At 55.1% G+C, this 15,440-nt stretch overlaps 1 protein-coding gene across 3 annotated transcripts; it reads right to left on the minus strand.

Annotated features, from left to right (window-relative positions):
* Positions 1-954: 954 nt before the first annotated feature.
* Positions 955-15,345, minus strand: DPYSL4 (dihydropyrimidinase like 4). 3 transcript variants are annotated; one of them, XM_065066688.1, is made up of 14 exons: positions 15,037-15,345; positions 12,460-12,548; positions 11,829-12,013; positions 10,904-11,068; positions 9,169-9,230; positions 8,997-9,077; positions 8,038-8,106; positions 7,831-7,951; positions 7,027-7,183; positions 5,917-6,058; positions 4,595-4,765; positions 3,259-3,438; positions 2,423-2,591; positions 955-1,863 (listed from the first exon to the last, which is right to left on the minus strand). In XM_065066688.1, the coding sequence occupies exons 1-14, from the start codon at positions 15,280-15,282 to the stop codon at positions 1,772-1,774; spliced, it is 1,929 nt and encodes a 642-aa protein (XP_064922760.1). In that variant the 5' UTR covers positions 15,283-15,345; the 3' UTR covers positions 955-1,771. The 3 variants fall into 3 exon arrangements, with proteins under 3 accessions (XP_064922760.1, XP_064922761.1, XP_064922759.1); XM_065066689.1 differs by lacking the exon at positions 15,037-15,345 and adding an exon at positions 14,387-14,532; XM_065066687.1 differs by lacking the exon at positions 15,037-15,345 and adding an exon at positions 13,835-13,921.
* Between the last annotated feature and the right edge of the window lie 95 nt (positions 15,346-15,440).

Consider the following 15,440-nt stretch of genomic DNA (forward strand, 5'->3'; position numbering starts at 1 on the left):
CAGTACGCCAGGTATTTTATCGATTTGCTGCTAACGGCGCGTGCGGTGCCGGGCGAAGCCAGACGGCAGCTGGTGGGTGCGTGAGAGCGGGAGCCGCAAAACCACCGCAGCGCCCAAAGCTGCAGCCCCAGAGCCGCCGGGAGGGACAAGAGCTGCAGGAACGCGGCCGCCAAATTGCAAACCGGGCATTAAAAGCGCAACAGCTGATTCCAGACGTTCGATAGAGTCCCGCTTTCCCCAGTCAGTTAGAAGGTGGTTGCAATTCCCTGGGGAGAGCTGATCTTCACAGTCTTGGTGAGGATGAGGAGGGCACGTCCCAGCGCCCGGTGCCTGCCATTGAGCACCCACAATTATGGCCCCTCCTGTGTTTTAGCATTTCACTGCACAACCCTGCGTTTTGTATCTTTAACTCGATAAAAATGGCCCTGGGGAACTTTCAGAAGTCTCTGGTTTTTCTCTTTCATCCCTCATCAGTACGGGGAATTATTTATTACAGCTCTTGGTGCAATGTGCAGCTTTATCTCAGGGCAGAAAGCATCTACAAAGGCTCTTCCTCACTCCAGGAGTGGTAACGGAGCGGGACGAATCTCCGCAGAGCCCTTCCCGGGTGGGCAGCCCCGTCCCCGCTCCCCCCGCGTGTGCCCGACCCCGAGCCCGCGGCAAGGCTGGCCCAGGGACCTGGGGCACACAGCCCGTTTGTGCCCCGGGCGCTTTCGTTTCCCTCTGTCTTTCCCATACCCTATGTAGGTTCTGCTGCCTTCATTTAAAACTAATGAATATGCATTGATTTTCTTTCTAAGTAGTTTTGGTAGATTTGCAGGAATAACTAGTAAACCAACGAACAAAATTAATTTTTAAAATTAAATAAAAATTATAAGAACAGATTAATTCCCATATATGATTGATGTAGAAATTACTACAGGTTATTGCATTAAGCATGACCCGCTTCTAGTGTTTTGTGAGTTTCAACAAACTTTATTCGAAGCAAGGAAGAGAAAAAGAATGGCGAGCCATCCTGCTAGAGGTACATGCATAGCTTTGTGGCATTGAGGTTCACCTTTACTGTACATACCTTTAAATAGCATAAACGGGCTATAATAACCTTTATAAAAGAGTTTGTCATATGCAACTGGCCTTCAAATGAGCCTTGGTATTGGTTATAAGACTAACACTCGGTTCCTGAAAAACTGTATAAATAATCTTTAAAAAAACAAGCCCAACAGAAAGACTGCAGCCCGCTGGGGTGGCTGCCAGGGGCCGGGTCCCTGCGGGGACAGAGGGACGCGCTGCGGGGACAGAGGGACGCGCTGCTGTCCGGCACGGCCACGTGTGCCCCCGGGCACAGGGACACGGCCCGGCATGGCGGGAGCCTGCTCGGGATGCTGCAAACAGACGAGATGCAGTCACCCTAATAAAACCAGAGTCGGAAACGTTCAGCGGTTAAAAATCCTTCGACTAGAAAGGGCATCACTGCTACTGAAAGGAGTGGATTCCAGCCGAAACGCACCTTGGTTGTGGTGCCAGCCCTGAGCGGGGTGCCCACATGCACAGGGTAAGGGCTTCCCAGGAGCTACGGGGGAACACAGATGGGGACACGGGGACGGGAGCACTACCTCTCGGGGTTACTCTAGTGTCTACCTACAAGAAGAAGGGGCTGGGGCAGCCAACAGCCGCTGGGTTTCACCCTGAGCTGGAGGGTGACCCTGTCCCCTTCCCGGCCGGACCAGTGCCCGCGGGGTGACGGGCGCAGAGGTGTGCGGTCGTGGGGCCGTCAGGACAGCGAGGTGATGTTGGAGCGCCCGCCCGGGGGGGCCATGATCTTCTGAGCCGTGCGCCTGGCGATGTGGTCGTCGGCCTGCGAGCCTGCAGAGACACGGGCGTTGGGGGCACCGTGGGGCCCCCGCGCTTCGCACACACAGCTTTTAGAGCCTGCCCGTTCTGGGAAAAACTAGTGTTTTCCATAGGTACTGTTCTGGACGCTACGTTATCACAGCACCGTTCAAAGTGGCTGTGCCTGAGTATCTTTCTTCTCTATTGCGCCTTTCTGAAAAGCATTGTAAGCGGCTTTCCTGTAATCACACAGTTTCTATATAATAAAATGTGGGACCTTGTAAATTTGTTCAAACCCTCAGCCTCCCCCTCCTCCACACTCAGAGCCACCTTGCAGCCCCCGCCAGGCCCTGTGATACACGTCCATCAATGCATGTACACGTTTCTGGAGCCCACGGAGAGATTTCTGTGCTGCATTTCGTCCCTGGGCTGCTGCAACAGTGAGTATTGCTGTTTACCGAGCAAACCCTGAGTTTCTGTTCCTCAGCTTCACCCCAGTGCTCGCACAACCCCGGGACTTTGTGACAGCCATGCAAACCGGGCACCCGCCACCCACAGCCCCCCTTAACTTTCGGAGAGCCCCCGGACCTACCGGACAAGCTGAAGCCCGACTGATGGAGGTTGCGCACGGGAGCGGCGGGGGCTTTGCTGGCGCAGGGCGCGATGCGGGAGGCCGGCGCGGCCACGGCTTTGGCGCTGGCCAGGACCTCGTGCACCGGCCCGTCGTACAGCCCGCGGGGGACGCCGTGCACCTCGGCCAGCTGCGGAACGCACGGCTGTCAGCGCGGCGGGACCGGGACGGAGCCCACGCGGGGACGGCCCGTCCGTGTCCCCCCCCTGTGGGCGCCCAGCAGCTCTGCCCGCCCCGCACACTGCGCGTGGGACACGGGGACGGCAGAGCTGGGCAGAAGCTTTTGATGTGCTTGAGTGTCTTCACCTCCCCCAAACCAGCTGGGCCAGCGCACTGAAGGATCTCTCTTACTGCATTTCCAGTAACTACTGAGCGCGACATCCAGCACCCTCTGACAGATGCAAAGCAGGCACTGGTAATACCATAGCATAAACCTTCCCAATTCAGGCGGGACAGGAATTCCTCCCTTCTACCTCAATGCAAATCAAACAAAACCAGGTTTCCCAGAAGTCACATTTTTGCTTTGTAACTTTATAATAGGCAAACAGTACTAATAATGCTGGCATTACTAGCTGTAATTCTAAAATACTCATTACTGATTGATGTGCCGAGCCACACACCAAAGCAGTTACATGACAACATTACAAATCTCCAAGGCCTAAGAAGAAATAAGATTATTAATATTATTGGTCCTGTTGCCTATTCCATCAGGAAGCTTACTATACCTGATCACAATGCAGTAATGCAGAGAGATTGCAAGAGAAATACAGGATTATTGCACGTGAAAATCTCCTTACCCTGTTTCTTGCCTTTATCCTTTTATAAACAAAATCGGGGAACGTCTTTCTGGGAACGAAGCGACCCGAGCCCTGGGTGACACACAGCTTTCCATCTTCAAGAACAACTTTCCCCTGACTTATGACCACGGTAGGACCCCCGTGACACTCTGTGCCTTCAAATATGTTGTATTCCACGTTCTGGAAAAAAACAAAACCAAAACCAAAGCAGATATTCAATACAGTTAGGATTTAGGAGCAGGTGACAGCCCAGCCAACTACACACAAACCCCACTTCTGTACATCTCTCCTCGTGCACAATCAGTTGTACTCAACTAACCCTTCATATTTCAGATAATAAGGTTGTTCTGACCGGCGAGCTAAAGCGAACAGGCATGGAGAAAGCGGATCCTGAGGCGCTGGACCTGGCCCAGCAGCGCCGCAGCAGTCCCGGGCAAACCCGCCTGCTCCCGCGCACCCGGGTTAGGGTTTAGGGTTAGGGTTAGGGTTGGGCTTTAGGGTTAGGGGACACGCGTTCTCCTCCTGGCTCCCAGGGCACACAAGGCTTCCACCAAAACGGGTACGGGACGCAGGGCTGGCATGTGGGAGATGCAGAATCCCGCCACTGTCTCCAAATGCTCCCATTGCTATCACTAACAAATCTTCTAAACAACAAAGTTCACACCGAAAAAATGCAGCATTATAAAAATTCAAAAGATAATTTTCTGTACCAAAAGAAAACCTGTTGCTATTTTTTTTTAAAGAAAATACTTGAATACTTCAATCACAGTGGGAATTTTCTCCAATAAAAAACATTTTGGTGAAAAAAAAAACACCTGGGTCAAAATGTTTCCCCATGAACTCCAATCAGCGCTACCAGCAGCGTCCCTCACAACACCCCCGCACCAGCGGCAGCTGCTGCCCCGGGCTGAGCGTGGAGGGGAGTCTGGGGGCGCCCGAGGCCTGGGAAGCCACAGCTGGAATGTCACTAAGGTGCCCCCAGGCTCTCCCGAGCGCCCCTGGTGGACAGGCAGGAACGGCTCTGGCTCTTCTGGAAGGATTCTGATACTTAATATTAGTAGCTTAATACTTAGAGCAAGTTCAGCACTCACACTGTTCTAGCCCCCAAAATTTCTGTACAGAGTGTCTCAGAGCAGTCACCTCTACTCAATTACAGTTCTACCTTTTACAGTAACAAAAAGATATTTTTGTTGTATTTTTAAAAGCAAACGCCAGGCCCTTCATCCCTTTATCCACACCAACAGCCCTCCCTTGCTGAACGATCTGAATACACGGCTTTACTACTCTCTTCCGACTCAAGAGCCAGCTCAGGAAAACGGTGTTTGAAACACTTCACCGAATGGTGGGTTTTTGCCGAGATGATTTTGGTAGCCTTGGGGTTCCACACGACCAGGTCGGCGTCGGCGCCCACGGCCACGCGTCCCTTCCTGGGGTAGCAGTTGAAGATCTTGGCAGCGTTGGTGCTGGTCACCGCTACAAAATCGTTCTCGTCCATCTTCCCAGGGACCTGTGGGCAGACGGACAGAGGGACGGTCACCAGTTCGCGTCCCAGTCCCAGCAGCAGCCCTGTCCCGCTCCCCACAGCGGGAACAAGGCACCGGGACAAGAAATCACAGGACCGCGCGGGGTGAGGATCCTCGCTGCGGCAGGTCTGGGGACACGGGACGGCTGGGCCCTGTCTCTGTGGGCTAAATAATACAGCTGAGGTTTTTAGTTTCCCTGGACCCTGTGAAATTTAAGATCTCTGGAAAACAAGCCCTTCATTGGTAAGTTCCAACTCCCTGTACAGGCATCTCATGTTCACTAAAGATGGTTAAGGACATTTCAGAGAAGAAGGACAACAAATGAACCTAAATAGTGCTATTGATATTTATCATCTTAAGACAAATTCAATTTATCTTTGAACAAAGCCTAGCTAGGACAGAGACTCCAAGGTGGCTTGGTTGCCAAGCTCCTGGCAGCCCACCCAGCAACATCTGCTCCGCGGATGCAGGCGGGAGCCCCGGGGATGCCCTGGGACAGGGATGCGGGCGGGAGCCCCGGGGATGCCCCGGGACGGGGATGCGGGCGGGAGCCCCGGGGATGCCCCCGGGACGGGGATGCGGGCGGGAGCCCCGGGGATGCCCCCGGGCAGGCAGGGCACAGCCTGGGCAGGGACACGGGACTTGCCCCAGACGCTCGTGTTCTGAAGCTCTGCCTGGCAGACACGGGGGTCCCACAGGAACCTGTCCCCAGCATGTCCCCACCAGGGGAACCCGTCCCCACCGGTGGGGCCTGGGGCCACTGTGCAGCTGGCAAGCATGGCCATAGCCACCAAGGGAGAGACGCCCTGTCCCCACCCACCAGCCCTGGCCTCCTGTGAGCACTAGGGAAGAGGAATATCGCATCTCACCCTTCAGGAAATTTGTCAGAGTCTGTGACTGCAAGCAGAAGTGGGGCGGATGATCGCTGCAGAAGCCTTTGAAGACACTCCAAAGGCATTTGGGTGTCACGCTGTCTCTCATTATCAAGCTCCTCCGAAGCAGCAGTCTAGACAGCGTCACACCTCCGGGCTCGTTTGACTTAACGAGGACGCTGACATCACCCGGCACAAGCACCGCGCACGCGTCCCTGCGCCCACCCCAGCTCTGCGAGGCCCCGGCGGCGTTCGGCACCTACCACGCACTGCTCCCAGACGACGGCCATGCGCTCCTCGATGCCGTTGGTCCCCTCGGGGATGAGGGTGAAGTTGTCCTTCCCCACGGCCTTCTGCGCCGTGCTGAAGGTGCAGTGCGCACTGCCCGCGACCTGCAGGTCCCCGCTGGGCACAGCACAGCAGGGTCAGAGGAGGGACCATGGGGACACCAGCACCCCCAGCACCCACCCCGGCAGCCGCGTCCGGCACTGATGGGTCATGTCCTGCCTGCTCCGTCCACTCGGCACAGACGGTTCCACCAGCAAAGGCATGCGGCTCACATCCCTGCATCCCCAGGGAAGGTAAGAGACAACTTTTACAGGTGCTTGGAGGCAATTCTATTGACTTATACAGGAATTAAGCGCTGGAATCATCTAAGAGATGTAAACAGCAGCCTCATGAGCACTCTTCTCTCTGAAGCTGGCCGTTACTTTTACTATTTAACCCAACATTTCAATCCTAGAATCACAGAATACCAGGCTGGAATGGACCACAAGGAATCTTTGTTACCTTCCTTTTCAATCTCAGATTATTTTAGGAAATGGTTCTCCAGCCAAGGTTCTTTGAAAGCAAGGATGTGGTTAAATCAAACAAGACCCTGGATAAACCCAAGCGTTATACACTATCATATGTTACAGTTCAAGAACGGGACGCACACGGGCAGGCAGGTGTGGGCTCACTGAGCCGGGGAGCACACGCCCCATCGATGGCAAAGCTGTGCCAGACTGACCTATGTTGGTATTGTATTGCTTCTTTTAAGAAAATATTAAATGTCTTGAGGTATCTTTATACACTATCCAAGATATACTAACATGAAACACTTCTCTTGTTAACAACTGTCTATCCTTCTAAGAAGATAAAAGCCACATTTCAGGGAACTCTAAGAATTGTTTATTTCCTCTTTAGAATATATGTCACTGTTGGTTTTTTTTTTGGCAGTTATCTGGATCTATAGACGCCTCTCATCCCATTCAGAAAGTTCTTCCTACGTGAACTCTGGCCCTGACTTTTCTAAGCCCACCCCGCGCCTGCCCAGCGACGCTGTGGCCGCAGGCGGCATCGGAAGGGACACGGGGTCCCACCGCCGGACTCACCAGGACAGGAGGGAGGCGAGGTGCTCGGGCGTGCTGGGGTCCGGGCTGAGCGGGGGGGACGTGATGAAGGCGGCGGCTTTGGCCCAGTTCTTGCTCCAGTAGTGTGAGCCGTCGGCGCCCAGGCTGGCGGTGATGGGCTCCCCGTACACAACCGTGCCTGCGGAGCAACCGGTTAATGAGTGCCAACGAGCCTCTTTCACACACCGCAGACAAACACAGCGAGGGTTTCACTGCTCTGCAGCCATCTTGGTATTTCAGCTTCTAAAAGTCACGTTAATCCCTCATACATCTCATACAGCAGGGAAACGCTCTCAAAACAAGTCCTGAATCTGTCTGTTTTCTCCTTAGACCAAACATAGGTTTGTACATGCAAACCAGAGGCCTGCCCCGAACCCCACAGCGTGTCCTGGCCGGGCAGGGGCTGTGTGTCCCTGTCCTGTCCTGTCCTGCCCTGCTGCACATGGAGCTCCCAGCTCTTCCCGCTCACCCCCGCCTCCATTTGGAGCTTGCTCCAGATCCATTTCTTATTTAGTTCATGACAAGTGATTGCAGCTGAATTATTTCCTTTTTTCAGCTGCATCTACTGAGATTCAGGTGTCAAAGTTTCAAGCACATCTCCTCAAATCTTCCCAGCTCAGAGCAATTAGCTCTGGCACACTTGAGGAAAAGCCAACACCAAGTTTTAGCACCCTTAAAATGTGAGAGAACCTGGGTGATAACAAGTTCTTAAACCTCGCAGCTAGAACAATATTCTTGGGCATATTTAAACAGGCTCACTTAGTGTGCAAATATGAAACGCTTTACCTTTTCTCTTTGCTTGAGCTATGACATCCGCCGCGCCTTTGCTCATGACTTTGGTGATGTACAGGGGGCAGTTGGCTTGTTTGGCAATGGTGATGGCCCGGTACACGGCCTCCGCCTCCACCTGCGACACAGCAACCGCGGCACAAACGGCTCAGGGCTCCTGTGCCGCAGCCGAGCCCGGACGCTGCCCAGGGACGGGGCCGTTACCTCCTCGGGGCGGCTGAGGACGTGTCCCTCCGGCCCGCTAATCCCCAGCTCCAGCAGCCTCTTCTGCTCCTGGGTGGATGGAGATGAACAAAAGAGCAGTCAGTGGCACCGACAGCCTGTCTGCAGCACTGCAGGGGACAAAACAGCTTTTCAGAGGCACCTGAAGGACGATGGAAACGCATGACACCTGTGACACTCCACAAGCCACTGCAGCAGACCCGCCCCGGGCTGGGCACTGCTGTGTCCCAGTGGCACCTCTGGACCCTCCCCACTCTGCACCTCCATCACTGCACTCCTGTCGCCGCATCCTCCGAGTTTACCCCCAGGGCTCGAGTGTCAACACACTGGCAGCTTAAAGACAGACTTCTGAGGATGCTGAGCTCCCTGGAATCACGTTCATTTTCACAGCCAGCTGAAGACAAGGTTTCTCAGGCAAAACCCCGGGCAGGTGGGAATTAGCCTCTGTCCTGTTTGTCCCAATAAGCCCATTTGCAGGATTGGGATTTTGTTTTCATCTTAAACTCTCCTCCCACACCACTTAACACTGTGTGACCATAAGCTAAAAGGAACTGCAAGTTTAGTTCTACCTTGTGTCACCTGTCCGCACTATGTACCAAAGATTTTAATTTCTAAAGGTAAAAAAAAGAAAAATGATGCACATGAGCATAATTAGATATAAGGAAGAAATTCTTCCCCCTGAGGGTGGTGAGAGCCTGGGCAGGTACCCAGAGAGTGGTGGATGAACCATCCCTGGAGACATCCCAGGCCAGGCTGGACGGGGCTCTGAGCAACCTGAGCTGCTGAAGATGTCCCTGCTCATGGCAGGGGGGAACTGAGGAGCTGGGGAGGTCCCTCCAACCAAACCATCCCATGATTCTGTGATCTGTTAAAGTCAGCACTTGGCCTTAAATCAAAACACTCCACTCGACCTTTAACTTCAATGAAAATACATCCTGTACCTCATCGATGATGTCTCCGTTTTCAGCATGCACTTGGGCAATGGCCCCCAGGTCTCGAATAATGCAGAATATTTCATACATCTGCCAAGAGACAGCGGGGTGCCCAACGTCAGGGAGTCAGAGCCGGGCTCAGCGCGCGGGCGCGAGGGTCGCCGGACGCCGGCTGCGTTACCTGCGCATCGCTGCACTGAAGTCTGTCCTTGTAGGCCATGAAAACCAGGAACGAGTTCACACCTTGAGGAAAGAAAATCAAATGTGCATTTATTGTCCCAACTGAATGCTCAGAGACTCGGCACAGCCTGAGCAGGGGTGTTCAGAGCAGGGGGTTGTGCAGGCAGGGGTGAGATGGAAAGCAAAGCAAGGGGCTGGAATGGGACCTGTCCCCACCAGAGCTGAACCCCAAAGCTCGGGAGCCATGACAGACAGTACACCCCTGGCTTTGGATGCACCTGAACCAAAGAACCCCAACCCGCTGCCCATCTCTGCTTTGAGGTCCTCTCTGTAACTTGGTCCCAATGCAGAATCAGATACACTGCTCCCAGTCTGAGTGTTCCCTCCAGTGGTGGGTACGATCCATGGTGTATCCTCAGTTTCTTTCTGGTAACAATACTTGCATTAGTGCTAAGACTACATTACAGCAAAAGATGAGACTAATATTAGAGCACTGTTATTTAGTGCAGTGCTATTTAGCTGGAGAAAGAGATGGGCGGTACTGTGCACAGAGCACTGCACGCAATCCCCATTTCCATCATTTCTGTCTAACACAGAGGATGATTCATGAAGCGCTGAGTCAAAGCCAGAGAATTGCTACTGTATTTTATATGGATAGAGGCAACAACGAATCCCAAACTACAATCAAATTACAAATAAACTGTATTTTATGGGAATGTACATATGAAAACTACCTGCTATAAGCTCGGAACGGCGGCATCACTTGAGCCACTCTGCATTTTAATAGGAAATTCACTGCAAATTTCTATGTTAATTGACCAATTAAGCCCTTGCTTGCAAGGCTGCAAATTACACTGAAGTCGTTTAGCTCTGCATTAGCATATCTGAAAGCAAAATGTAGTTCCAAACATGGAAATAAGTATTAATGAAGTGCAAGAACTCCTGGCACCTCGGCTGCTTTCCCGTAAGCCGCGTCCAGCGGATTCCTCAGCATGTGCAGGAATTACAGGCACAAACGAAGGCTCTGTGGAAATCCTAAAGCTCAGATCTACTCTACAAGCCTCATCTTAAACATCTTTAGTTAAACACTTTTCTGCAGAGCAGGCAGCCTGAATCAGGGTGCTGATACCATTCCTTCAGCTTCCAAAAGGGATTTCCATGTACATTGTGCAAAGGTGAATGCACATGAACAGGACATACACATAAAGCAATTTAACTCACAGATGCTTATAAAACATAAGGTGGGAGCAGGTGGAAAAGCTACCTTCTTCCCCAAGAAGAGCAAACACACAGGAGGAGGCAGGTGAACGAGGTCTGCCAGCACTTTGTGTTTTCTGCCTTTAAAAACCAAGTTGCTTTCCTTTTTTTTTTTTTGCAAATCCTTCTAGTTTTTGTGATAAGGGCTTATGTGAAATCAGAGGCAAAGGATGGGAGTTCTCACCTCGATAGCAATGAGCACAGTCGCCCATGCACCCTGTTTACATGGGGCAGGAGGAACACGGCAGCGACAACCGCCATGGCTCCCCCCGCACGACCTGCTCGTGGGCATCTGCCCAAATAACCGTGGAGCTGCTTAAACACCTGGAGGGGTTCAACAGATGTACAGGTGAGGTTCTTAGGGACATGGGCTAGCGCCAGAGCTGGGTTATGGCTGATGGTCTTGAGGGTCTCCTCCAACCAAAACGATTCAATGAGTCAATGGTGGGGGTGTCAGCAACCCCCCATCCTGGGCTTACCCTTGTCCTTGACCAGGGCCTCCATCTCCTCGCGCAGGCCGTCGTGCCAGCGCGGCACGTCGAGGTGCAGCGCGTAGTCACAGCAGGCCTGCCCGTCGGCGCGGCCGCGCCACTGCTCGTAGGCGCCCAGCAGACTGGAACCGGCGTCCGCGCACACGTGCTCAACTGGGGACAGACAGACCGGCGCGCGTCAGGCGGGGACAGGAGCACCCGCGGAGCTGCTGCCAGCGCCCCGCTGCCGGCTTTACCACTGGGAACGGAGGCAGCTTAGTGCTAACGCATTTTTATAGCCTTGGTTAAAGATGAAGGGTAATAAATTTCCCAGGCAAACTGAAACAAATGATCTCCAAGCTGCAGCTACTATTATCCCTTTGTTTCACCCAGCGCAGCCTGCGAGAGGCCGGTGCCCAAAGCACGTCCTCGCGCACTTCTGCATTCTCCAGGGGCAGCCCCCCCGCCACGGGCTCCTGCACCTCCTGTTCCAGAGCAGCAGCACCTGCTGGCACTGATCCTTCAGCCACGTACCACAGGGGGCCTTGGGACCGCAACAAAACCAGAAATCAGAATTACTTTACACTAACGCAAAAACAGAACCTGTGCTCACAGACAGGAAAAAACCCTAACAAAAACACACTTGCCAAGCTATTAAAAATATATTAAAAGGTGTTTCAACTTTTCCTCTATTTTATTCTCTTAAAAGGTGAAGCAGGAGCAACTATATATTTTTAATATATGTGTGTAGCAATGGAAGGAGGTTCTGAAAGGCACATAATGCATTCTAGTTAGCAGCACTTTGATTTCTATGGCAAAAAACTAACATTTCTCTGCTATGAGGGTGAATAATCTCTGCAAGGATAAATGGCCCCGTGTATTTTGCTAAACAAGGTTCTACTCAGAAGTCCATTGGAATGCTGCTCCATCTTACTGATCATGGTGGTGCCTCCCGCCAGGGCGGCTCTGGTGCCGTGGTAGAAGTCATCGGCCGGGGTCATCCCCAGCACGGGCATCTGCAGCCTGGTGTGCACGTCTATGCCCCCTGGCATCACCAGCTGCCCGCAGGCATTGATCGTCTTCACGCCATCGGGAACAATCAGGTTTTCTCCAATTTGTCTGAAAACGATATTAAGATCTCCTGCTAATTGGCAGCAACTTTTAAGCAAAGATGCAAAAACAACTCCTAAGAACCACTCATGGGCACCCAGCACCCCCAGCACTGCCCTGGCTGCTCCGGTACCGGGGTCAGGGTCCCACCCCGCGGGTCCCACCATCCCGCCCTCCTGGGTCCCACACTTGCAGTGGATGGGGACACCCCAGCCACCGTTGCAGGGACCCCGCTCAGGACGGAGCAGCTGTGCTGTCAGCCCTTTGCACGCCTTTCCAGCCACAAGAGCACACCAATGGAGTTCCATCTTGACATCACTCTAAAGAGCTGCCCTTGTTTTTCAGAAAGAGAACATATTTCCGAGAGAAAAATGACAGAAAGGAACCTTGTTCACATTCCATAGCACTGTATCATGCTTGAAAATTACATTGTAAAGTATAAAATTTTAACCTACTTTATCAAACCGTCTTCCACATAGATGTCTGCATAAAATGACTGGTCATCGTTGACAATTTTTCCTCCTTTGATTAGAAGCTGGTCACTCTAAGGGAAAAAAACCCATACTTTTAAAAAATATTACTTTATTTAGATGTTACTTTACTCATTCTGAGCTTTCATTAATTCCAGGACTTAATATTTGCCCTTCAATCATACAAGTTTAGTTGAATACCCAAACTACTCTACACCAAAGCCCACCTGCATTTTGCAATGGAAATGACACGAACCCATCACAGGAGAGGAGCACAGATGTGCTCTGAGGTGCGAGCTGCGCATCCCCGAGCGGGGCGGGCAGAGGGGCACGTGCTCCAGCCCCCGCTGCTCCGCACCTGCACCCCGAGGCCACCACCAGCTCCCTCGGAGCAGGTTCGGGGACTGACCCAAGCTCTCAGCAGGTTTGCAAGCTCAGCACCCTGCAGCTCAGCCACGTTCCTGCCTCCTCCATCAGCGCCGGTTACTGAGACTTCTAAGTGCATCTTATTAACCTGGTAATTTATCGACAATCGTTAGTTTTCACAGCCTTGTGAGGCAGATAAAGCCTCAAGGTCTTTCCTCGCTTCAAAGCAAGACAGTGGCACAGTTGTCAGATTTGCAGAATCTCTAACCAGAAAAATTAGAGAGCAGTGGCATTTATGTAAATGTGGAACCTAATTTAGAGGATGCCTTTCCTGCTCTCCGGTTAGTGCTAGAATAAACATCACCAAGGCCAAAATGGACAACACAAAGAGCACAGCCTCAGCACAACAACAAGCGAGGGACGCAGCAGCACGTGGAGATGACTTGCAACACGGCGATGTGTGCTGATGCAAAACAGCCTGGAAAACATTTCAGGGCCTTGTTTTAAAGAGCATCACCAGCACATTAAAAAAAAAAAAAAAAAGAAAGAATTGAATTGTGTTTTTTAAACTATCCAGGATTTTATTGAGCCTTAATTGTTTTCCCTTATCCCATAAAATCAATCAAAAGAAGCCTCAGTGTTGGCTGCCCCACGGGAGAGCCCTACGGCCCCTCCCCTTGCGGGACCCATGCTCATCTCATCCTCACCCCAACCCAGCTGTGCCGCCCAGCCCCGCACCCGCTCCCGCACGGTAGCGCAGCTCGGCCCCGGCAGCACCGGGATGTTTTCAAGGGAACTCAGCCGTGAGCCAGCAAATCCAGGGAAAACAAGCATCGCCGTCTAGAGGTTTTTCCCGACTGCTGCTGAGAAGCCCTGGCACCGGGAGCGGGGAATCCCCTCCCACGCTCGCTGCTCCCGACCGGCAGCGCCGGGGCCGGCAGAGCCGCTCCGCCCGCCCCGCCCCGCGTCCCCGGGCGCTGCCATCGGTACCGACCGCGCTCCGCGGCGGCCAGATGCCGGGCAGGGAACAAGGCAGGCAGATGCTTCCCAGCTCCTCCAAGCCCATTCCGCGAAAAAAGCGGTTCCGAAACACGTTTTCCGCCCCAGCGCCCAAAGGAAAGTTGGGGAGGCGGCGGGGCAGCCCCGCAGCCGCGGTGAGGGTCCCGCCGGCCTTTGTCCCCGCAGCCGGGCGGGCTTTGTCGGCGGGACCCCGGCTGCGCCCCGGCCAGCGCAGACAAAGCGCCGGGGCCGCCGAGCTCGGGCCGCGGCCAACAAAGGAAGCGGCGGAGCCCGCAGGGGGGCTGCCCCGCCGCACCCCCTGCCCGGGAGGGCCGGCTGCTCCGGCCGCGCTGACCAACGGCACCGCCGTGCTCCCGAACCCCATCAGCGGACACAAGCAAAGCGGCTCTCCCCAAGCGCCCCGCTCCATCACCCCCGGCTGGGACGGACCCGCAAAACCCCGGCCCCACCGGACCGGCCCCAGGTCAGGTCGGGCCTGGGTTGCAACACCCACGGTCCCGCCCGCGCCGCGCAGGGAGCCCCTCACCGTGCTGCGGGGGACGCTCTTCTTGCCCTGGTGCGACATGTTCCCGCCGCGCTCCACCCGTGTCTGCGGTGTGTTTGTGTCTGCACGTCCCTGCGTGCGTGCGCGCCCCCCACCCGCTCCCCCCGCCGGCCCGGGGCCGCGCTCCCGGCGCTGAGACAAAGCCGGCCCGGGGGAAAAGGAGCGGAGCGGAGCCCCCGGGGTCGGTCCCGCAGCCCTAACGGCCTCGCGGGTCCAGTGGCGGGACGGGCTGAGCAGTCCCTGTCCGGTTCCGCCGCCGCCCGGAGCAGCTCTGCAGCCGCGGGCAGGGGCCGGGGCCGGTAAAAGTTGTGACTTCGGAATGAGACGTGGCCGCTCACCGACCCTTCGGATCGTCCCTGCAAGCAGCCGCTCCACCGGACTGTTGCCAGCTCCCTTCCCGGTGCGGGGCTCTGTCCGGCGGGGCTGCGACAGGTCGGAGCCGGGAGGGGTGTCGGCCAGGACAGCTCCGCTCTCCCCCCGGGGCTCCGCAACCCATGGGCGGAGAAGGGGCGAGGGCTCAAGCTCGGGGAGCTCAGGGCATCGGGCTGGGACTGCCGGCTGGCTCCTGCCTACCCCGGCCTGGCCCGGCAGGCGGGCGGGGGGGGAAGGGACGCGGCTCCGCCGCTCCTTACCTGCGGACAGCCGGCCGGCAGCTCCCCTGGGACCGGCGCGGCGGGGACGGGGTTGGGGGCGCGGCTGGGCCCGCCGGAGAAGGTCCCGGGGCTGGGGGCCCCGAGCGAGGCGAAGTTCAGCGTCTTGTTGTCGAAGGCGTCCTCCACGCTGCAGAACATCCCGCCGCGCTTCTGCCGCGGTCGCGGGCTGCCCGCGCCCAGACCTGCGAAGCAGGCGGGCAGGGGCTGCTCCCGCTGCCCCGACATGGGGGTGCCCCTGCCGGCGGCCGCCCCGCCGCTGCCCCGGTGCCGGCACCGCTGCGCTCCCGCAGCCGCCTCGCCCTGGGGAAAAAAGCAAAGCGCGTTAAGAGCCGCGCAGGGACCGGCCGCCGCCCCCCGCCCCGCCCGGCCGCCCCTGCCCATCC

The sequence above is a fragment of the Columba livia genome, chromosome 6, assembly GCF_036013475.1.
Source record: "Columba livia isolate bColLiv1 breed racing homer chromosome 6, bColLiv1.pat.W.v2, whole genome shotgun sequence".
Classification (NCBI taxonomy): Eukaryota; Metazoa; Chordata; class Aves; order Columbiformes; family Columbidae; genus Columba; species Columba livia.

Excerpts from the sequence above, each read along its gene's own strand:
- DPYSL4 (XM_065066688.1), bottom strand. The coding sequence starts at position 15,282 with ATGTCGGGGCAGCGGGAGCAGCCCCTGCCCGCCTGCTTCGCAGGTCTG. Across the intron at positions 12,014-12,459 it reads GTGGAAGACGGTTTGATAAA|ACAAATTGGAGAAAACCTGA; the intron begins GTAGGTTAAAAT and ends TATCGTTTTCAG. Across the intron at positions 2,592-3,258 it reads GGATAAAGGCAAGAAACAGG|CTGGCCGAGGTGCACGGCGT; the intron begins GTAAGGAGATTT and ends TGCGTTCCGCAG.